The sequence below is a fragment of the Labrus mixtus genome, chromosome 2, assembly GCF_963584025.1.
Source record: "Labrus mixtus chromosome 2, fLabMix1.1, whole genome shotgun sequence".
In the NCBI taxonomy this organism is placed as follows: Eukaryota; Metazoa; Chordata; class Actinopteri; order Labriformes; family Labridae; genus Labrus; species Labrus mixtus.
The window spans coordinates 26,310,467-26,333,939 of NC_083613.1; the positions used below are offsets into that span (position 1 = coordinate 26,310,467).

At 37.5% G+C, this 23,473-nt stretch overlaps 4 protein-coding genes and 1 non-coding gene across 6 annotated transcripts in view; 3 read left to right on the forward strand and 2 right to left on the reverse strand.

Moving 5' to 3' along the window:
- odam (odontogenic, ameloblast associated) overlaps nt 1-23,473 on the forward strand; it is a 130,137-nt gene that overhangs the window by 98,129 nt on the left and 8,535 nt on the right. The gene's annotated exons all lie outside the window — the stretch shown is intronic.
- aptx (aprataxin) lies at nt 3,097-6,248 on the forward strand. Of its 2 annotated transcripts, XM_061059100.1 has the most exons (7): nt 3,098-3,306; nt 4,040-4,086; nt 4,247-4,522; nt 4,644-4,703; nt 4,840-5,066; nt 5,604-5,707; nt 5,793-6,248. In XM_061059100.1, the coding sequence occupies exons 1-7, from the start codon at nt 3,177-3,179 to the stop codon at nt 5,945-5,947; spliced, it is 999 nt and encodes a 332-aa protein (XP_060915083.1). In that variant the 5' UTR covers nt 3,098-3,176; the 3' UTR covers nt 5,948-6,248. The 2 variants fall into 2 exon arrangements, with proteins under 2 accessions (XP_060915093.1, XP_060915083.1); XM_061059110.1 differs by lacking the exon at nt 4,040-4,086 and having other exon boundaries at nt 3,097-3,306; nt 4,364-4,522.
- Nucleotides 6,724-6,797, reverse strand: trnai-aau (transfer RNA isoleucine (anticodon AAU)). The gene has a single exon. It is a non-coding gene; the product is annotated as a tRNA-Ile (tRNA).
- scpp1 (secretory calcium-binding phosphoprotein 1) lies at nt 7,207-21,756 on the reverse strand. The gene is made up of 10 exons (XM_061059136.1): nt 21,747-21,756; nt 10,764-10,852; nt 10,374-10,428; nt 9,999-10,046; nt 9,556-9,609; nt 9,418-9,444; nt 9,230-9,277; nt 8,934-8,975; nt 8,754-8,813; nt 7,207-8,661 (listed from the first exon to the last, which is right to left on the reverse strand). The coding sequence occupies exons 3-10, from the start codon at nt 10,425-10,427 to the stop codon at nt 8,146-8,148; spliced, it is 849 nt and encodes a 282-aa protein (XP_060915119.1). The 5' UTR covers nt 10,428; nt 10,764-10,852; nt 21,747-21,756; the 3' UTR covers nt 7,207-8,145.
- sparcl1 (SPARC-like 1) lies at nt 15,588-22,282 on the forward strand. The gene is made up of 11 exons (XM_061059123.1): nt 15,588-15,727; nt 16,677-16,732; nt 16,850-16,915; nt 17,013-18,074; nt 19,136-19,244; nt 19,588-19,709; nt 19,811-19,931; nt 20,031-20,167; nt 20,359-20,507; nt 21,145-21,293; nt 21,726-22,282. The coding sequence occupies exons 2-11, from the start codon at nt 16,679-16,681 to the stop codon at nt 21,752-21,754; spliced, it is 1,998 nt and encodes a 665-aa protein (XP_060915106.1). The 5' UTR covers nt 15,588-15,727; nt 16,677-16,678; the 3' UTR covers nt 21,755-22,282.

The window sequence follows — 23,473 nt, forward strand, 5'->3', positions numbered from 1 at the left end:
GACAACCGTCCCTATTCAAATCTAGTCTCTTTACAGCTGCTGAATAACAATGTAACAAAGTAAGAATTGGAAAGATATTGAATTTGTTGGCGTGTAAGATTTTTCTGCAGTATGTATTTCTGTTAGGAGGAAAGAAAGTCCTTCAGCAAACACAAAATCAAATCATATATTGATGTGGCTGATCTCTAAGAGAATTTGGATTTGTCAGTTGTGCAAATATTATGCAGACATACAGCATATTGTACTACCTAAATAAAAGATAGCTCTATGCTGTTTAGTATACAAATAGCTTATTCAATGACTATTTATAACAAGACTATTATAGAAGATTAATTACATGATACAGTGTCACATGCAATTTATTTTAAAGCTGAAATATAACTGTAAGAAAATAAATTCTTACCTTTATAAAAAGATTAATGTTTGAATTTTGTTGACATTGTTTTACAGAGGAGCTTACTCAACCTTACGGTCATTTGCAAGGCTGTAACATTAGTTTGTTGCACCTCTAAATTGTGTTGAATCTGTAACATTGCTATGAATTATCAAAAAGGTTATATTGTCCAACCCTTTATGAATTTAATGGATAAGACAATATTTACTCCTCAGTGTTATGCAGTAAATTTCAAACAAATGGCAGCCTCTAAATTGACCATATAAGAGTCAAAAAAGAGACACACACTATAACTGAGTGTAACTCTGACAATGGTGCAGTAATTCCAATGTTTATTCGAAAATGGGAAATGTCAAGCAATGTGAGATAATAATTAATTATTACATTTGATAAAAATGTAAAATTGGTATCAGAAGTACTCAGATCTGCAATCTACCTATGATTCCCCTGTGAAGAAATAGTTACCAGGAAGTTGCTAAATCCTATTACATAAAAAAAAACCTTCAAGTACAAGTTTTGTATACACAGGTGTATGTTAATGTGTATTATATATATGTAAATTGTACATATAGTAGCCTATATCAAATTGTATATATATATATATATATATATATATATAGATTGTATCAAATGTATAATTGTAAACATACTGTACCAAACTGTATAGATATAAGGATTGTATAAATATATAAAATGTAAATATAGTACATCAAATTGTACAAATAGATATGTATATATAGATATAGGGATTGTATAAATATATCAATTATAAAAAATCATAGTATATCAAGTTGTATATATATATATATATATATGGAAAATCATTGGATTGTAAATATCAAATATAGCATCATAAATATAGTATAGCAAATTGTATGTAGATAGATTGTATATATAGAGAGATTATAAGGAACACAGGAAGTTAATTTAATTTATATTAATATTAATATTAATATTAATTATTGAGCTGTGGAAAAGGGGTAGGATTAAATATGTTTTATACTTCTTCCTACTCCTTTTCAGGCATATCAATTGAATATATGTAATTTGCTTTTTCTGTGAAATAATTTGAACATTGTTTTTTGTTTATTGTATTTTCATGCTTTTCATTTTGTTTTGTATTTTTGATTTTATTTGATATGTCTGAAATAAATTTAATCAAACTTCAAGTACCAAAAGATGAAGAGAAAGGCCTAATTCAAAGAGTGACATTTATTCATATCATGAAAGATATTTCTGATTCATTAGCATGTTAGCAGGATCTCATTGTTAGGTAACTTATATAGTATAGTATAGTTTTACTGCTCTTACCTTCTTATTGCTGTTATCTTTTTATTTATTTTTTTCAGCTCTTTTAGTTTCTTACATCTTTTTAAATCTTTGATCCTCTTGGTCTCAGCTCTTGTTATTGGGTTCTTGTGTTGCCTGGGTAATATATGTCTGTTGGGTATCGTGCACTTTGGGTTCTTTTCTGTTGAATTGTATTTAATTATTTTTTAGTATTTTGCATCTGTTATATTCTTGCTGTTGTTTATGTTCTTCTGTGTTTGGTTTAGTTTGTTCTTGTTTTTGCTGTTTTGTCAAAGCACTTTGTAAACCTGTGTTTTTAAAAGGTGCTCTATAAATAAAGTTACTATTATTATTATTATTATTATTATAGTTTATTCTTTAATTCTGGATTGTTTCATCAACCAATGATGCTCATATCTTAAAGGTTGTGTAGTCAAATTAAATACAGTAGCAGAATAAAATGTAAATACTGGAGCAATAAACAAATAAGATAATAAGTAAATAATAAAAAAATATAATAATACAAAATAATAAGTAAATAATAAATATAATAATAAAAATAATAAGTAAATAATAAAAAATAATAAGTAAATAATACAAAATAATACAAAATAATAAGTAAATAATAACAATAATAAATACAATAATACAAAATAATAAGTAAATAATAAAAAATAATAAATATAATAATAAGAAATAATAAGTAAATAATAAAAAATAATAAATATAGTAAGAAAAAATAATAAGTAAATAATAAAAAATAATAAATATAGTAAGAAAAAATAATAATAAGTAAATCAATCTGTTGATCCAGTTTTGATTTTTGGAAACTGTACCTTAGTTGAATTCTACCACAGCTTATTCATTTTAATCTTGGCTGCAGCCTTATTATGATTAATATTTGTACATAAAGCCTGGCATGGAGTGTGTTGACAGAACATGTAAGGAAAAAAGCAGATATTTAATAAACCAACCTTTCAGTACACTGTGCACATCTGGTTGAGTTATATTTCATCCAAATCAGCTGCTATCGAACAAGAGTTTTGCTTATTGTTTATTGTAGTTCACCTTTAGTATTTATCACTGCGTATGAATGAGTAACTTACCTGTGAACGTGCTCACCGTGAAGTCATGAGATTTCTTATCTTTCAGGCCCTACGCACTTTACGTTAGCTAACCTCTGGTCATCAGGCTAATGCTAACACGATGTTGAACTGTTTCTCATGTCAACACTAACATTTGTTTAAAATTCATTTCACAACACATTTTGTATTAACACACTATAGAGGGTAAAAATGACGACTTTCCAACCTTGTATGAAGACACTGTTGTGAATTTCAGTATTTCAGAGCACACCTCACTTCTTCACACCGAGCCTCTTCCAGAACCTTCTCACGATGCAGTGACGTCAACTTCCTGCGACACGACTACACACCAAAACAAACGTGGGGCTAATTTAAAAAAAATAAAAATAGCTACCTGCGATGATAAAATGCCCATTTGCTGGCTTATCAGCGACGAGGGCAATCATAAACCCATCAGACTGCCTCATCTTCAGGCAGTTATTCTGGGTCGAGGTCCAGAAACGACAATTAAAGACAAAAAGTGCTCCAGGCATCAAGGTAATACAGATTTCTATTTGCTACATGTGCTGCCTTTGCAATGAGAAACTCCAAGTGGATCAATATTATGAAACATGATGAGATTAAAGCCGATGTTTACGTCAAATCAAGTAATAGAATATAATAGAATTACTTTATTGATCCCAAACTGGGAAATTGTGGCGTTACAGCAGCAGGTTGTCCAAACACACAATATGAGCAAAAAAACACAATGTTACCAATCTAAACACAATATAATATTAACTACAAAGTAAATAAGTACTAAAAAATAACAAAAATAAGAATGTGAATATATACAACCAGGATTTCACTAAGCATTACTAGTCTTAAATATGAAGATTAAATATGGAAGATTGAATGTAAATGTGCAAAAACAGAGTCGTAAATGGTTGTAAATTAAACATGAAAGATTAAATGTAAATGTGCAAAAACAGAGTCGTAAATGGACAGTATTGACATAAGTTAAAGTGCATGAGTGTAGACATATAATAAGCAGAAACTATACAATATAACGGCGAGTAGACAGCCAAATGAAGTGAACATGAGTGCAGTAATTCAATATTCAATTACAGTAAGATAAGAAAATGTCGTTTTTAAATATATTGCTCATGTGTTTGTTTATATATGTCCATGTATTTCATTTTATTTTTCTATATTCACGTCAAAAACGTCTTCTAAAAGTGATTAAAACCAACTAAAGACTGTGCCACTGTTGTTGTCCCCTTTCAACTAGTTGAAGTGAAAGCAGAATGCAACAAAGGATATGTCAAAGTTAAACAGGTAAGAGAAACATTGATTTTATCAGAGTGAAACAATGAAGCAGTTGTTCGGCTAAACCTAATTTAATAACTGTAATCTGGTCTGTTACTATGATCACTTACAGCCCTACTGCTAGTTTTCCACTCTTCTTCATCCCTTCCCCCCCTTCTTTACTCCACAGTTGGGCTTGAACCCCACGTCCGTAGACTCTGCGGTGGTTGGTAAAGGCAATGAGGTCAAAATGAGGCCTGGACAGCAGCTTCATATTGTCAATCAGCTCTTCCCATACACTGTTCAGTTCAGGGAGGATCCTGCTGGGGATCATGGCCGCTCCAGAAGACCACGAGAGCCTTCAGAGGACAAAAAGTGTGACAGAGAGGCTCCGAGTCCAAAAGTAGCTAAACAAACAGAAAAGCAATCTGTGCCCCTCCAAAAGGAAGAAGCCACAAAAAGCAGTGTAAGAGATGAAAGAGAAAATGCATATAGTATGTTTATTTGTTTTTTTTTCTGAATTGAATTTCTATAAATGTTCGTCTGACTGTGTTACATTATCAAAAAAAAAAATTACAACCTCACAGGAAAGTTTTGGACACTGGAGCCAAGGTCTGAAGACATCAATGCAGGACCCAAAGATGCAGGTAGCTATTTTTAATAAACAAACAAACAATAAAAAAAAAAAACACAGCAGTTGATGCTGCTGAGCTTTGCTTTGAGACAGCACTACAACTTGAAAGTCTGACTGACAATGACTGAATCAAATGTTCCCTTTTCCAGGTGTACAAGGATGATAAAGTAGTGGTAATCAAAGATAAATACCCCAAAGCTCGCTACCATTGGCTGGTCCTGCCATGGCAGACCATTTCCAGTCTGAAGGTGTTACGTGGGGAACACACTGACCTGTTGAAACACATGCAACAGGTTGCTGAGCAGATGGTTCAGCAGTGTCCACATAAAAGCTCACTACGCTTTCGCAAAGGGTACCATGCCATCCCCAGTATGAGGTGAGAAATCATAGTCTGGATATTGGCATCACATTTGAGGGCAGTATAGCTTTTTCTGTCTTTAATTTTCTGTTTTAGAAAATGTAAACTCAACGGTCCATTCATTAAATTAAATGTTTGTTCTGATGTTTTACTCTTTATTTTAAACAAGTATATACATCACTATAAATTGTCAATGTGTATGAGATCTGTTTTTACATTTACGCTGGCCTACCTCTGTCTTACACAGTAATAGGAAAATACTGAAGCTTAAGAGGTAAATTAAGAAGAAAAAATGTAATGATCCTAAATTTGGTAGTATGTTGCAACTTTTTACCTTACACTTTACTACTGGGCCGTATTAGGGCTGTTGTAATTTTAATACATATATATTTTAGCACATTGATTATTTATTATCTCACACTCAGGCTGTTTTTGTCAAACACTTGTGAAATTTGTCTTGTTACAAATTTGAATTTCCTCCCTAGTGTTGAGCCATCTAGACTTTCTTCTTGAAATATTTGACCACAAAAAAAAAAGTTATGTTCTCTTTTACAGTCATGTTCATCTCCATGTGATCAGCCAAGACTTTGACTCTCCGTGTTTAAAGAATAAAAAACACTGGAACTCTTTCACAACTGACTATTTCATTGAGTCACATGGTGAGAGCAAGTAAAGTGCAACTTGTTCATCATATTAGTCACAGCACATTTGTATTGACGGCCATCATGTGTCTTTAATCTGCAGATGTGATTCAGATGCTTGAAACAGATGGAAAGGTTGCCGTCACAGAAGGAACCAGTGAGTTGCTGAAACTACCTCTCCGCTGTCACATGTGCCGAAAAGAGCTTCCCACTATACCAGCTCTGAAGGAACACCTGAAGTCTCACTTTCCCAGCTAGGGCATCCAACTCAAAGAGACGATAATGCAGCGTATGTTTACTGGTTCAGTCATTGGACTGTAGTTATTTGGGCATACATTTTGCCTGTTAATTCTGATTTTGGTTTGTTAGACTTTTTTCAATAAAAAAAACCATTTATCAGTAGGTTTGAAAAGAGTTATTATAAAGATGCTTGTATTATATTTTGATTTCATTTGTAGGCTTTTTTTCCTTCCTTAGTTTGTAATTAGAGATACTGCTTCTGTTTTCTTACATTTTCCTACATGTTTGAATGTGTTGTAATAAATATTTGTCCACTGAACTGAATACTGGATTATTTCCCCCAATTCACTCTTTAGTAGTACAACACAGAACTGAAATGTGCCTGAAGTAATAAAGGAATGCAGAGGTTAGCCATAGTACAGTCATAGCCATACACAGTTACTCTTAGGCTACTTACTGTGGCTGACAACTCACTTTTTTTTATTCTTTGTCCACAGTATTTTACCACCCATTTAGTTATTTAATACTGGTTAGAATTGGACAACTTCCACCTTTAGTGTACTGATTAGATGATACACACTTTGTATTTGTAAATGCTCAGGCTTTATCTGGAGTAGATGGACTCTGTCGCCATCTAGCGCCTTTTTTTTTTTGACAGAACCAGGCCACATAAACAAACGGGGTTCTATGAATACAATAATTTTGACACGTAAAGATTGTGCCAAACCAAGAACACCATTGATATTTTAAAGTACAATTGTTTAAATAAAAAAATAAAATAAAAAAGGTTACTGTGGCCCGTACGGGGATCGAACCCGCGACCTTGGCGTTATTAGCACCACGCTCTAACCAACTGAGCTAACCGGCCGTGCTTACGACAAAAACAATATCTGTTTAAAAACCATACTTACATTGTGGTGTTTTAGTGATTTTATAACACGATTTTCCTGTTAGTAGTTGGTTTAAAGCTGACCCTTTATACCAATTTTCCACGAATATTTACTCAATAATTTATGAGCTCAACAAAATAAGCCTCTCTAAGTTACTATAGCTATTAGAGTAACTATTCTAATGTAGCTAGTAGCGTCAGGTGATAGTGTTACAATTTCACAATTTAATTTAAGGTACTTTTGAAGACGTTTATTGTCCAGAAGAGAAGTCCATCTAGGATCTAGACAGGAGGAGATACTGTATATAACAGGGTTATTATTTAAAGTCTATGGTGCAGCTTCAAGTTCAATCGGACAGGTGGCATCGCACAGAGACAATGCAAAGTGTAGCTGTGTAAATAGTTTTTCCTTCTTATTTTAATAATCACTGCTTATCAACATCAACAACAACAGCACAAATAACTTCCACATCAGTGTTATCATCATCATCATGGAGATTGCAACATCAACAACATATTTATTATTATCATCATCAATATCATTATCATCAACGTCATAGGTGATAAACTTGTGAATCAATTGCTTTTTTATTGTTGTAATAATCCATGTGGTGGAAGAAAATCTCAGAACTATCAGTAAAAGTGTACACATTTCTAGGATTCACTTTTGCTGCTTTTTTATAAACATAAATGCGCTAAACAATTATAAAGCTCTTGAAACGTAGAGTATATCAGCCTTTATAGGCCTGCTATACTTTATGTTAAATTGTTGGATTTGCCTTACAGCGGAGTTTATTTGAACTGCTTTATCCTATACATTGGAAGGCAATATTTATAGCTAATCAAAATACAGTCTTAGGATTTTTGCATTTCAAATCATAGTCTGCAAAGTGCTACTTATTTATTAAATGTATGAATATTTTAAAAAAGACCAATTGTCTTCTGTAATGTACAGCAATTCAAAATAAATAGTTAACTACAACTATAAACCTGAGCAGGTCTAAATGTTGGGATATTAGTTTTTCCACTACATGTCTAAATAACTTAAGCTTAAAACATGCAAGCACCCAAAACAACGGTTATATCATTAGTTTATTAATACTTTAAAACAAGGTAAATGCTGAGGCAACAAAATCATCCCCACAATAATAATTAAAAAAAAAAAAAAATCAATCAGCTGCAGGTTGCTGTAACATTATATGGGAAAATAAAACATTCAGAAGCGATGGGTATGAGCAAATATGTCATTCTGAAGTCTTCAGGCAGGTCATTTGATGGTGTTGTAGTTCATAGTTGGGATCATACAAAACTGCGCAAGTGCATGTCATCATCTCCTTAAAACAAACTCCCTTTCATCGTCATCTGGAACCATCAGATTGTCCACTGAGTAATGGGCATCGTCTCCGATGTCCTGGAAGAAATACTCTTCACTTTCGCAGCTCTGTGTCCCGTTCACACAGTCTTTGAGTTGTTTCAGCTCGTTGCTGTCACTGGCATTACTCTCTTCTGAACTTTTGCTGGCATCACTGCTGTCGCTGTCCTCACTGGTCTCGTTGGTCTCGTTGCTTTCTCTGCTGTTGCTCTCGCTGCTGTCACTGGTGACGGCTGTCTCCCCAGTGTCATTGCTGGAGTCTGTGCTGTCGCTGGTTGTGTCACTGCTGTCTGTGGTAGTCTGTAGGTCTGTGTGAGCCATGTTGGTCCTCTGTTTGAAAGTGGTGCCAGTGGACGTGTGAGTGGGCTGCTTCTCAGTGAGGTCGATGGATGGACCCTTGGCTTCTGTGCTGCTGCTGTTGTCCTCTCCACTCAGTATTTTGATCACACTTGCGAACACTCGGACCCAGCTCTGATGCAAACACAAGCGAAGCAAAGTGTCACAAAACTTTCACCTCTGCCGAAGAAGCACAAAGTGTAAAACTGAGTGAGCGTATATCCTACCTTTCGAACGTTCTCCTCACTGCCCATGCTGTCATCCCTGGTTTCTGCCAGAGAGTCCGTCTGTGGAAACAGATTTAATAAAATGAGCTTAACGCAGACCAGAAGGATGCTGTGTCATATATCAACAGTTGGTGATTTAGATTTTAGGTTCAACAAAAGACTTGATTTGTCTGATCTTACCTCATCATCCTCCTCTGACAGACTGTTGCTCTCCTCTGAAGTCTGTTTGTGGAAAATAAACACATCATCTTGGTAAATTATACGATAATTATGCTTTACATTTGTTAGCGTGTAGGTTCACCAAAACATTACTTTTTCTTTAGTCAATTCTATTTTATAACCATTCATTTCATATTTATTATGAGTTTGCACCAATACATTTGCAACATATTAACTTGGTAATAACATGCTGAATGTGTTACATTTGCAAAGTAATGCCTCCTAATGGATATTAAGTTTAGAAAAATTCAACCCACCGTGTCCTCTGACGTGGATTCTACTGATTGTGACTCTGAACTCTGACTCTGAGAAGAGAAAACGATATAACAATATAAACAAGTGTAACGTTTACAAGACAAAGTGAGATTAGTTGATTTGGTTGTTCTTTGTCTTTCAGATTTGCTTCTTAAGTCATGCAGAACATAAAACCCTTGAAATAACTTACCTGACTTGAGATATTTTCTTCAGAGCTCTGCAACAGAAACACCCACAGGATGAATATCAGAATAAAAAAAACATGCATAAAGTCATCGCCATCACACAATTATAATGTACTCTTTACTGGAATGAATGTATACTTTACCATCAGCTCTGAGGTGTCATTTTCAGAAGATTGTGAAACAGACAAACTTTCGGTCTAGGACAGAAAACAACAAGTAAGCACAAGCCACAGTACATTTAATTACACAAACAATCCCAGTTTATTTAATTACATATTATAACTACAGCAACAACAATCATCACATTCATTCAAGATCCATTGATTCCACCCTGAATAAGCTGCATAACTGAGCCCACACAGTCGGCTCAGTAAACAATAGTCTGCTCGGAGGAGAATGGTCTTGAGGTCCGTAGAATCGTTGAGTAACCGCACTTATTGTTACAGTATCTACTGACTTTGACAAGCGAACACAACCCGACTGCTGTTAAATGATTCATGTGTAAACAGTGTCTAGTTCATGCATTGTAACACCAGGAATCAAATTTTATAGTATGAAGAAACAACTGATGTTTATTAGCACTTACCGAGTTTGAGTCAAGCTCGCTTGATAGCAAAACAGCACTGAATGAAATCTGTCAGGAGGAAATCACAGATCATTATTGTGACAAATTAAAAATATGATCATAATCTAAAAAAAACGAGATAACCACATAATCAATATGGACTCTTTAACGTTCCTTTCTGCTTTGCACAGATATTTATTCTGCAGCGGGGAAAGCTCACATTCTAGAAATGAAACTAAGGACAAACTGAAGCACCATGTAAGAAAACAAATAGGTTATTTCCTTAAAATAAAACGTACAAAAAGAATAAAAATGTAAAATGTGTAGTAAATTGCAGAATGTTTGCAGTGAATTGTATTTTGTTTTTAAGCCTTGTGCTCTCATTTTCATACTTACTGGGTTGGCAAAAATAGTTCCAATCAGGAAAAAGATGATTATGGTGACCTTCATTCTGTGATGGAGATAGAGGATGAGAGTCGCATTATAACTAATTACAAGTCAATTCAAAATACAGAGTTACTTAAGGAAAACTGTTAAAATAATGAAACAAATTAAACATAAGGTTGTGGTTAAATACAAATATTTTAAAGACTAAATATGTTATAATGATAAACTACCGGCTTACACAACTTGTCAAGGATTATTCTTACACTTCCAAAATGCATAGAAGAAAATCATTGTTTAACAGCAACATACAAATTCAACAGCAATCAAAATTTGGAGTTAAGCTAAGGATAAAAATATAGGTCAGAATCAATCAGTCACTCAGTGAATTACCATTCTTACCTTTCTGTAAGCTTGAGAGCTGATGTGAGTGTAGCAGTAGTCCTGGTTCAGTGTTTGTAAGCAGCAGACAGCAGAATCCAGTCTGAGCCACGTATGGAAACAGTAGAAGCTCGATTGGAGTGGAAATGCTGAAGGAAACTCAGAACTCCACTGTTTATATGTAACCTTGATTGAAATAATTGCATCACTTCCTTCCGGATGTCGGCACATCGAAGGTGTATTTTCTTCCAGCAAGAAAGCTTAAAAAAGAAAACACACCCTGGAGGCATGATAATAGCTGCACACACACACAACCCAAAATACAAAATACACACACACACACACACGCACACACACACACACACACACACACACACACACACACACACACACACACACACACACACACACTCAGACGTTTCATTGAGTCTCTAAGTTTCCTCCACCCCCTTTTGAAGTCGTCAGTGAAATACAGTTTAGTGTACTCAACCATAGGGTTTGTGGCATGTTGAAAAAACAAACGCACCCACGCAGAGAGGAAAGGAGGGCCAGACGGGGTCATGCTTGTTTCCGGTGATATTTTATTTCTTCATTTATGGTAATTGCTCTAACTAGTTATATTTGGAATTTCAGTCTTCTCTGATAATAAAAAAGGAGAAGGTGAGAGGCCGATCCTTCAAGTGAAGATAAGAAAAAACCTGAAAGAAGATACGAAACAGTAGCTGATCTGTCTATTACAGTAAGGATGCTCCAATGTGGGACAAACTAACGTGCACTGTAAATAAACTCTTGGTCTACTTAATTCAAAACCCAAACCATGTTTTGTAACCTTTGTCCCCAGTATAACTTGAGGATTTTGGAAATAGGATGTGTTCTTGGAAAGAGTGGCATGTACAGTAGAAAAGCTAAATAAAGACTTGCATGTTTCCCTCCCTGAGGCTCATAATTGCTTCCTGGATGTCCATACATGGTCAGGCCTAAAAACGAGATGACAGAATTCCTTGTTTAACCTCACATTGGATTTCAGCCGTGCAGCAGAAACATGTAATTAGACTGGATGTTCAGCAGTCTGGAGCTGTTTGCCAAAACCACAGCTAACAGTGGTTGTAAGGTCTCCTGCTTTAGGAAAGAAGGGGAGGAGTGAGGACACTACGATTGATGCTTGTTATGACACACAGAGCAACAGTCAACAATGTCAGCTCTAAGGTCGCATACATTTTTTGCGATAGATGACCCCGAAGAACCGTCAAAGTCAGGTTTTTATGTTCCCCATGCATGTTAAATGATAATCAGTTGTTTAAGGAGGAACAGGTATTACACAGATGCTTAAGAAGGAAGTTTGTCACACTCAGCTCAGGGCAATATTGAAATATAAATATGATTAGCTGTATTCAAGTACAACCTAGATGTTCTTTAGCTGAATGTTTCCCTAAGTCAGTAGTAAGTGAGTTAGAAGTATAAGTAAGTCAGTCAGTCATTCAGTCAGTCAGTATGTCATTCAGTCAGTCAGTATGTCAAACAGTCAGTATGTCAATCAGTCAGTCAGTCAGTCAGTATGTCAGTCAGTCAGTATGTCAGTCAGTATGTCAAACAGTCAGTATGTCAATCAGTCAGTCAGTATGTCATTCAGTCAGTCAGTATGTCAAACAGTCAGTATGTCAAACAGTCAATCAGTCAGTCAGTATGTCAAACAGTCAGTATGTCAAACAATCAATCAGTCAGTCAGTATGTCAGTCAGTCAGTATGTCAATCAGTCAGTCAGTATGTCAATCAGTCAGTCAGTATGTCAATCAGTCAGTATGTCAAACAGTCAATCAGTCAGTCAGTATGTCAGTCAGTCAGTATGTCAAACAGTCAGTATGTCAAACAGTCAGTATGTCATTCAGTCAGTCAGTATGTCAAACAGTCAGTATGTCAAACAGTCAATCAGTCAGTCAGTATGTCAGTCAGTCAGTATGTCAATCAGTCAGTCAGTATGTCAGTCAATCAGTCAGTCAGTCAATCAGTCAGTCAGTCAGTATGTCAGTCAGTATGTCAATCAGTCAGTCAGTATGTCAGTCAATCAGTCAGTCAATCAGTCAGTCAGTATGTCAGTCAATCAGTCAGTCAATCAGTCAGTCAGTCAGTCAGTCAGTCAGTCAGTATGTCAATCAGTCAGTCAGTATGTCAGTCAGTATGTCAATCAGTCAGTCAGTATGTCAGTCAATCAGTCAGTCAATCAGTCAGTCAATCAGTATGTCAGTCAGTGTGTCAATCAGTCAGTCAGTATGTCAGTCAGTATGTCAATCAGTCAGTCAGTACGTCATTCAGTCAGTCAGTATGTCAATCAGTCAGTCAGTATGTCAATCAGTCAGTCAGTCAGTCAGTCAGTCAGTCAGTCAGTCAGTCAGTCAGTCAGTCAGTATGTCAGTCAGTCAGTCAGTCAGTCAGTCAGTCAGTCAGTATGTCATTCAGTCAGTCAGTCAGTCAGTCAGTCAGTCAGTCAGTCAGTCAGTATGTCAGTCAGTCATTCAGTCAGTCAGTCAGTCTGAAGAACACGTTTTGAGCTTCAACCTGCAGCATGTGCATGAGTCCCTGCAGCTCCAGTCATCTTTATCGGCCCCGTCTTGCTGGATTCATTAAATGACGCTGTGGCTTCATTTCAGACAAACATCTGCAACGTGCATCAAAATAAAGCTAAGAAACTGGTGTTCAAGTGGGGTTTGGGTAAATGTTCTCTATTTACAGTTTTTCTCAGTCGCTTTGGTACATTTCTCGAATCATCCTCGACATTTGCAAAACTGTAAGTGCATTTCTCAAAACAATTCGTACAAATAGCAAAACACCATGGATTACCTGCAAAAGCCAGTCTCTTGCTCAAAATCCTTAGTTCATCTCTCAAAAGTAACTATCTGTGTCAATGAACATGTCAGTGCCATCAGAATGACAAGTCCTTGTGTCATTGTGTACAGATAAGACAGTCAAATTGCTTAGTCATGTTGTCAATATAACAGCGTACTCTGGAGGGGTGTTCTGATATAAACTATGGCTAAAGTTCTGATGACAATTATTGTAAATTGTAAGTTACACCTTAGTGTATGTGGGAGATTGATTGCAAGAGACTGGACAAGATTCACATTTACGCTTTTACTGTAATTTGTTGACAGACCATGTCATTGCGATACAGAAAGGAAAAGACAGCACTGCATAGCACAAAGAAAAAACAAAAAAACAAAAGTAGAAATGTGAACAAAGGACAATCTCCTTAGGGAAAACTGTACATGCAGTGCTGTAGGAATTACAGTGCAGTCTTCCTACACCTCCTGACGTTCCTGTCTGTTGGGCCACAAATTCTCATCCACATCACAACGAATATCTTCTCTTGCGATGCAGCGTGGAAAGAATCTTTTAGAGTGTCTTATCCAGCCTCTGCAGGCATCTGCTGTGATGTCATCACACGCTGCATCCATGGTAGCCAGAAGGGTCATCTGTGTATGTGGCTGGCGATCATATACTTTCCATCTACCATGCTGAGAAATATTCCTCAATGGGGTTAAGGAATGGGGAGTAGGGGGAGAGGAAGTCCATCAGCATCCTGTTGTGGGTCGCAAACCATTGCCTGATAATGCTGGAGCGATGGAGATTCACCTGGGAGCACTTTACCAATTCAGGACAGATTTAGAAAAAAAGTCTAATGGAAATGTATAGAAATATGCTTGACATATTATGACAACTTGTTCAACCATTTTGCATGTAAAGACTTATGCAATGAACTAATGCCTAAATGTTGTGGGGGGTGAGACTATTCAACAGAGACCCATTATAATACATTTTGATCAACATGACATAAGCGATTGATAATGTAGGAAACAGCAGAGAATTGTACATAATCATTTGCATGGATGTACCAAAGCATGTACAACTTGTTCAGAGAAATGAGAAACTGCTTTTTTGATGTGCACCAAGTGACACAATGATGTGAAGATTGAACAGGTAGTTTTGAGAATTTCAATTCTGATCTGAGAAATGTACCAAAGCGACTGAGAAAAACTATAAAAAGCCCTCAGGACTTTTCAACACTTTTATATGTTGACCTTTACTGCAGCACTATCTGAGTACTTCTAAGCCTGCTGACTGCTTAGAACTCTTGTATCAACAGAAAAATTGCATCTGATGTGACACAAAGTATGACAACTGCTGTTTGAAAATGTGTTCTTTCATGAGAACAGAACAAACTCATATCTCAAACAATCATAAGCTCCACAGTAGCTTCTGAATGGGCCCTTGAGGTACATTTTCTTTCTTGTGCAAAAGTACACTATATATAACTCTCTATTTTTTTTTTCAGGGGCAGTGGATGTCTGTATTAATGGTTACCGGATAAATTGAAAGTATCTGAAAGCAGCTGCAGACTTGTGACAGAGTGACATCTTGTGGCCCAAAGTTTGCATTTCTGTCCTTGATGTGACTGGTGAAAAACAATTAAATCATACCATAAACAACCAACACTACATGTAGATGTACATGTTAAAAATAAACAAAAAACAAACAAACAATAATTGAATAAAGCTACAAATAAATCCCACAAGACATGTGAACACACAATTACGACTTAAGACAGCGATAAAACAAGCTGAAATTAAGAATTGAATATGACTTGACTTTGTATTTATACTTAAACTATATTTTATTTTTATTTTGTCAGATTTCCTAAACAGAGTCGGGGGAAAAATGTTGGGAAAAAACATAAAAGATCCAACTAAAGTTCATGCTTACTCTGCCCCCCTCCTCTGTGTCTCTGTAGCCAAGAGACCCTCCCAATGTTTGAAAAAAGTGTTGGCACCATTGACTAAAAAACGACGTGTATGTGTTTGTGCAGCATGCCAGTTAGTGTGGACGGTGTGAGCGCTGTCTGGAATACAAAAGGAGATCTCCACAGGTTGAACACAGGCGCGTACCGGTGTTTTTAGCAGGATTCTCTTTTTTCTTGCAACTGCGAACCTCAGGTAAAATATGAATCACTCACTAATCTGAAATCCTGAAGAATAATTAATTAATGATACAAAAGAAATGCAAAACCACATCTTGTTTACTCACTAGTTAGATGAACTTGATGTGTTGATGGTAGTGATGAGAACCTTAGTTTTATTTTAGCTTCTCTTTTGATTGCCAAACTTAACTTAGTTGCCGTGTATTGAGGTTTTGTAATCATAAAATGATATGTATGACTATGTTGTTTTCATAATGATTTTGTAATGTATCTTTTATAGCAGAGACACATTTCAATATTGCTCACAGCTGTGTAAAATCTTTATAGCCAAATATTTCATTGGTCTAAAAATAAATAATGCATTTAAATGTAATTGTAGGAAATATACTGGTGAATATCCTGTAACAGTTTTATTGTACAAGATATCTAATATATGTCCTTTGCAATATTGCCTCAAAGATAAAATTAAATTGTGTGATAAATTGTTTTTGGTATATTTTCATGGACACTCTCACTCGTCTGCACATATCTGTGTTTACTGGTTTGATCCAGTAAGCTTTTGTTCCTCGGGACAGTCCCCGTAGTGTCTGTTTTGTTTCCGTCCAGGGACAAAAACGTTGTGGACTTAGTCAACTTTTTTCCAGTCTGGTAGCTTCTGATGTTTACTTAGGCTCTGAATGTGACTTTGAGAGAGAGGCGCATCTCACAGGCCTGGGGCCTTGACAACAGAGGAGGACCAATCCTGCATCTCTGTTTGTAATGAGAGAGTTGGCAGCACACAGAGGAACTCATCTGTGTGACGTTTGAAGGATTTGCCAAGTTCACATCTTTGTTGTTAGCATAAAGGTCACCTTAAAATGAATTGATTGCTTATATTCGGTTTTTGTCCCTGCTGTTAAATCAGAATTACATTTTATTTATTCAAATCTTCTTTTGATCCTGTCCAATTTATTCCAATGTTTCAGGTATGAGGGCCTGCCTTGTATTCATTTGCTTCCTGGCAGCAACTTTTGCCCTGTCTGTGAGTACCCATTTCTTCATTTCTTTATTTGATCTTTGCCACACTTGTTATTTTTTGGTATGCAGTTTTGGTATTCACTGAATGGATGAAAATGATTAATTTCCCGATTTAATCCAGGTAAACAGTAAACCTCATGGAAAACGCCATGGACTGCGTAAGAATGCTCATTCAGCCAAAGAAAAGGTAGAGCAAGTCTCTGAATCGATTTCAAAAATGTTGTTGAAAAATGCAATCATTTCATGTTGTTCAATAAAAATGTCTTAATTTTTCAAAAACAAAGGAGTCGATCACAGAGGAGGCCAACAAGCCACAGATATCACCCACTTTAGTACCGATTGAGGCCAGCAGCCAGGAGCAGGAAGACGAAGAATTGAGCTCTGAAGACAATGCTAATGCTAACAAGGAGGAAGGAGAGGTTGGGGTGAACGAGGGGAGAGACAAAAGCACTGCGGTCTTGTTGAGTGAGGAGGAGCTGGTGGACCTCCTGAAGAAAGAAGCAGAAGAAGAGCAGGGAGCAGAGGAAAGGGAGCTCGAAGAAGAGGAAGTGGAGACAGAGCAGGGCGAGGTGGAGGCCGGTGAAGATGAAGAAGCGGAGGACGAGAAGTTGGATGACAAATTAAATATGGAGGAAGATGCTGAAGGGCTGACTGATGGGGAAGTAGAAGAAAATGATGAGAGTTTGGAAGATGAAGAAAAAGTGGACAAAGATGAAAAGGTGGAGTCAGATGAGATGCCACTGAAGGGCGGAGAGCAGGAAGCACTGCAGGAGGAAACTGATGGTAGCACAGAGTCAGAGCTCCCCGTTGATCTTGACTATGCTGCTGATGGTGGCATCTTACAACCTCTGAAGAGCATATCTGCAGAATTGCAACTCCACATGGATGACACCCAGCCTCTCCCAAAAACAGATGTTAAAGAAACAGAAACCACCATTGCAGATGAACTTGAACACGAGGTTCAAAACACTGAGGCAGCAGGCAGTGAGGAAGTGTCTGATGAAGATATGGACAAACATCCACAAGCCAAATCTAAAGAAGAAGATGGTGATAAGAAAGAAACCGAAGCAAACGTGAACCCCCAAAATCCAAAGAGTGGTACAGAGTTTGAATCAGAGTCCCGACTGGCTCTGAAGGAGGAAGAGGAAAGTAAGAACGACAGTGGTGGTCACACCAAGGGAAAGACAAGGAAGCAGAAGAAGAACCACAGAGCGAGGAAGCACTCGCCACAGAGTGACGAAACACAGGCGGGACAGGAGCAGATCCAACAGGATGCTCCGGAGTCTGAGGGCGAAAACATCGACAACACAGTCCAAAAGGCCAAGAGGAGGAGGGCGGGAAAATGGGTAATGTTTAAATAATCTGTTTATTAGCTGTCTTGAAAGTGACAATATTTTCATCACATCACTACAAACACTTTAAAGGTCAGCTCGCAGCAACAACTGGCCCGCTGCAGAGCGTCCAATCAGCAAACTCCGGTGTTGAAAACTGAAGCCAATACTATTACAGAAGTGTAATAAAAGCTTCTTATGTGTTCACTTGAGGTTGACTGCAGAAGCCAAGGAATCCAAATAGGTACCTTATAACAATGTCAATTTTTCAGCAGAAATAAGCATGTTACAGCCTTGATCAAAATATTGAATTATTGATACCAACACATTTGGTATCAATTCATTTCTTCATTGGCACACACTGCACTAGGGCTGAATTTTCACAAGTCTTACGTTTAGATTTTATTAAGCCTAAGGGTTATTCATACTTTAAAGTAATTGGAGGCGTGGCTGAGTTGTAGGTGGGCGTGTTGTAGCTGTCTGGTCTGCTTCTGCTCCACCTCCTTGCTTGTTTCTAGATTGATTGAAAGTTAGGTTGAGATAGCATTTCCAATATGACGTCACTGAGACTTCATCAATGTTTTACTCAGTGTATGTGCAGTTTCTTTCTTTTGAAGGCTGCCATTAAGCGTAATAATGAGAGAGTCGGACAAAGCCATCAAAGCCATTAGTGCCTTCTTTGAGTAACCTATACCTACTGCTGTGGTATTGCAAACTGTTTTTCTAACTCAGTTGTTGAGTTTTTTGAGGGGGGAATTTGGGCATGAGCATTCTCAACATGCTCCGGTTCAACCGCTATTGTAAAAAAAAAAAAGGCCTTCATCCAATAACAATTGATAACTTCAGACACATTAATAAACTGAAATGTCTTAGTAGAGCACTTCAGTAAGTAATCCTTCACATGTTGCTTCTGTCCTTGAATTAAAACATTTGAATCAGGTTTTCTAGCACACCACAGCACATAATCTGCACAGCTGAAGGAAAACCAAGGACCTCCTTGTTGCAGCTGATGGAGGTCATTCCTCAGTATCTATAAATACAATAAATAATGTTGATCTTCTCGTTCACTTTTCCAGGGTCCTTTGGTAGGAATGAATCCAGTGCAGATAAGAGCCACTGTGGATCTCTACCCCAGTTCCAGAGCCTCTCATGGTGGAGGAGTTCATCACCCAGAAGCCCCTGCAGGTTTGTCTTCACTGACTAATGCTCTGTCCCAACAGCTTACAGGGGAATTTGCAGCCTGAAGCATTTTTTTCAAACTTCTGCATGAATAGCGTCACAGGGCTTCACGGTCACTACCAAAACACAGCTCTGTGGGCTTAAGAAGTGAATGATAGAGATCAAGTGGAATTTAATCACTGTGCAAACTCAAACGGCAGAGGAATGTAGGGGAGGGTGTAAAGTGGATGTTGCGTTCTGCGTTCAGTTATCAAAATAAAAAAGAAACGAACTGAGGTAGTCATGAAAATGATCATTGATGCATTTGGATTTTAGTAAAGGTCTTTGCCGTGCTTGTCCTTTCTCTTAGATCCCTGCGACAACTTTCCCTGCAAGCGTGGAAAGACCTGTAAACTTGACACGGATAACAAGCCAGGCTGTGTGTGTCAGGAGCCGTCAGCATGTCCTACCAGTGTGAACGAGTTTGATCATGTAAATATGGATGACCTGCAGATTGTTAATCTGGAATGGTTTTCAAATGCTGTTTTTTTTTTTTATGAATTGCATTCTTTGTTGTCTGTCAATAACTCTAGGTTTGTGGGACGGATAACAAAACGTATGATACATCCTGCGAGCTCTTTGCTACTAAATGCAACCTGGAGGGCACTAAGAGAGGACACAGACTTCATCTGGACTACACTGGCCCGTGCAAATGTTAGCTTACAAATGGTTTAAACAAGACTTTCATTGAAGTATGATGCAGTGCCGGGAATATTTAAATGACCCTGATCTTTCTCTCTGTTTCTCCGTCAGTAATACCTGCATGTGTGGACACTGAGCTGATCCAGTTCCCTCTGCGAATGAGGGACTGGCTGAAGAATGTGCTTCTGCAGCTCTACGAACATGACTCCATGTCTCCTGGCTTCCTCACGCCCAAACAGCGTTTTAGAGTAAGATACATGAGTAACATTTAGAGCAAAACTAGAACTCGTACGCTGCCTAATCTAAAACAGGTGTATATTTTTAATGCAGGTAAAAGCAATAATATCCCTCTGCAATTTGTTGTGTTGTTTGTATGCAATCAAGTAACCAGTTTTACTTTGTCAAGATGACTCAAACTGTGGTATTCTGTACGCTGTAGGTGAAGAAGATCTTTGAGAGTGAGAGGCGTCTTCATGCTGGTGATCACTCTGTCGAGCTGCTGGCACACGACTTTGAGAAGAACTACAACATGTATATCTACCCTGTGCACTGGCAGTTTGCTCAACTGGACCAACACCCCTCTGACAGGTGCAGTATACTGTTGGTTTTTCCCCTTAAACTTTAGATTTTATCCAAAAATTCTCAAAGTGTGCATGTAAAAAAGATATTAGTGGTATGGATTTGGAAGGAAATACTACAGGCTAGTATGCCATGAAAGCCCATGGTGTCCTTTATGTTGCCCTTTGAATTCTTTATGTCCAAGCAGTAGATATAATGGTAAAAGGTTAACACTTTAAAACACTCGGGAACTTAACATGATAATATTAAATACACTAAAAGACAGAAAGTAGGCTGACTCATCTACATATACCTGATATTCTATGACATAATGTTAAATAGTGTGTCATGTACCAACAACATCAGAGGTGGAACTACTTAGCACTTTCATCTCACGTTTGTGTGTCACACATTTCAGACGAGGCATAACAGGATTGAAAATATCCTGCCATGAACTGGCAATATTTGAGCGACAATTGAATACAATCATTATCTGCAAAGAAAATGCATTGGACACTGTTTTTTTTTAGAGTTTTAAACTTGAATTTACCCCCACATCATCTGTGTTTAGATGTCAGTAAGGTTAATTCTTATGCCACCATACTTAACTGTAAACGAATGAGATACTCACACTGATTAAACTTTGTTGTTGATCTGCCCTGTGCAGAGTCTTGTCACACTCAGAGCTCGCCCCTCTACGAGTCCCTCTGGTGCCGATGGAGCACTGCACCTCCCGTTTCTTCCAAGAGTGTGACGCTGACAAGGACAAGCAGGTGTCCTTTAAAGAGTGGACTTCCTGTTTTGGCATCAAGAGCGGTAGGAGCAACATCATGTCATCAGCATACAGTGTTATAACTCTAACCACAAAGTCTTTTTTTTTTCTACTCTACTTCTATAAAACTGCGACTTCATGCTTTGACATACATATGATTTAATAATTAATATTTCTGATGAATTTCTTGATAGGCTATATTATTAATAGTTTTAAATGAGTAAATCTTTTCCCCATAAATGAATTTCTATTTCATATAAGTTTTTCTATTTTATTTCAAGAATTTAAACATACCCACTTCCTCTTACCAATGTGATGCACATAACTTTCTAGAGCAGGTGTTACGTTATTTATTTACACTTAAATGCTACATGTATAATTTCCTTGCATTTCTGTTATCTGGCATCATGGGCAACTACTAGTGTCATGTTTTTTTTTAAATTCTATTGATGCTAATTATATTTTTTCCCCCACAGAGGATATGGATACCAACCTGTTATTCTGAGCGTCATTTCGCTCCACATCTACTGGTCAAGCTTTATGAAGCTCCAACAGCTCAGCTTCAGACAGAAACCTCCATGAACCTATGTAATATAAGCATCTCTGACACATTCAAATGAAAGGAGCTTGTATGACCCCTTACTGTAGAGGGCAATGTTTGCTATTTTAAATCTGCCTCCGGCTAAGCTTGGACAGATCTTTTTTTCTGTAATGTAGACTAAATTGCTAGAGGTATTTTTTTTTTTACTAGGGTATAAGACAGTTATTCTTAGTTGGTGTAATCCACAAACTGTTTTCTAATGCATTCCAAACCGGGGGGACGTTTACATCACCTAGAAGAATACGTTTTGTACATATAACAGGCTTTCAAACAACTGTGGCTTATTGGTTAGAGAGGTTTAGTTCAGTCTGTTTGAATAAAGGTTAATCACATGATTTAAGTAAGAAATGTAAAAGAATGATGTTAGCACTGTAAATGTTTGTCATGCATTCTGTGTTTCATTGTAACGCTCATTAAAGCTTCAAAATATAATTTCATGTATTATTTTTATTGCTTAATGTTTTTAAAGATGGATTCTGCTTCAGTCCTGAAATAAAGTGAACACATTAAATGGGTGTAAGCCAGTTGACCCCACAAGGCTGTGGGAAAGCATCAGCTCTTGCTCTAATGGCATGTTTTATTGATGGTAAGTGCTCCTGACGCCGACGCTACTTTAAATAAGACCACTGCAACAATGGCTTCTGAGAATGCAAGTCACTGTTAAGGTTTGCCACATGATCCTGAATAATGAACCTCTTCAGGTAACAAAGCAGAAAATAGCCTGCAGCATGGTCAGGATGATTACAGTGACTTGTTGTTTTGACATAAAGCGCTGGACTCTGATTGGACCTTCCTCTCAGATCTATGAATCCGATGCTCTCTATATAAGGAAAGAAAGGCTGAGCCCTTCACCTGTCCACTCTGCTTTGTCTCAGATAAAACATGAAAAGCCTACTGCTTGTTATTTTTCACATCATGTGTGTTGTGGTGGAGGGTGGTGTAACTTCAGCGAGTGCTGAGGCACTTGCTAAAAGGGGAATGAATAATAATGGAGCAGCAGCTGGCAACAATGCCAACCCAGGAGGTCAAAATGGGGTCCAACCAAACGTTGAACCCCTTGTGGCGCGCTTATTTCAACTTGGTGGCTCACTTTTTATCCAGCCCATCAGTCAGGCGCCCGTGCAGCAGCTTCTTCCCTTCCAACAAGGTGGTATAGTTCTTGTGGGCCAGACAGGAGGAGCCAATGTGAATCTACCTGGGCAGATGGCTCAGACTGCAACTGGCGGGCCGGTCACACTGTTTGCTGTTCTGCCACAGAGTAATGCTCGGGGGCCCCAGAAGGATGCCCTGTTGACTCCCGGCCATGTGAAGCTGATCCCGCTGTCCATGCTGAATAACCAGCAGCAAGGCGCTTCTGCTCGTGGGCGGGTAGCTGGCAGAGTGAGGTTTCTGCGGTCTGTGGCAGCTCGCCTCAGGAGAGCGCAGAAGACTCCTATGAAGAAGGTGATGGGCGATGAAGACGATGAAGAATGCTCAGGAATGGAGAAAGAGGAGAATGACGCAAACTGAGAGACACAGCTGTTTGACATCACAGATAGCTCATGATTGACTCCTAAATTCTGATCCTGTCTCCCTACTTGTAACTCTTGCTAAAAATTACCCTTTATAAAACATGTCCATCTT

Bases quoted from the DNA above. Each gene is read 5' to 3' on its own strand.
- aptx (XM_061059100.1), top strand. From the start codon at position 3,177: ATGCCCATTTGCTGGCTTATCAGCGACGAGGGCAATCATAAACCCATC. The intron at 4,704-4,839 runs GTAGCTATTTTT...TCCCTTTTCCAG, and splicing joins TGCAGGACCCAAAGATGCAG to GTGTACAAGGATGATAAAGT. The intron at 5,067-5,603 runs GTGAGAAATCAT...TCTCTTTTACAG, and splicing joins CATGCCATCCCCAGTATGAG to TCATGTTCATCTCCATGTGA.
- scpp1 (XM_061059136.1), bottom strand. From the start codon at position 10,427: ATGAAGGTCACCATAATCATCTTTTTCCTGATTGGAACTATTTTTGCC. The intron at 9,445-9,555 runs GTAAAGTATACA...TTTCTGTTGCAG, and splicing joins ATGACACCTCAGAGCTGATG to AGCTCTGAAGAAAATATCTC. The intron at 8,662-8,753 runs GTAGGATATACG...TGTTTGCATCAG, and splicing joins GTGAGGAGAACGTTCGAAAG to AGCTGGGTCCGAGTGTTCGC.
- sparcl1 (XM_061059123.1), top strand. From the start codon at position 16,679: ATGAGGGCCTGCCTTGTATTCATTTGCTTCCTGGCAGCAACTTTTGCC. The intron at 19,710-19,810 runs GTAAATATGGAT...CAATAACTCTAG, and splicing joins GTGTGAACGAGTTTGATCAT to GTTTGTGGGACGGATAACAA. The intron at 19,932-20,030 runs GTTAGCTTACAA...TTTCTCCGTCAG, and splicing joins CTACACTGGCCCGTGCAAAT to TAATACCTGCATGTGTGGAC.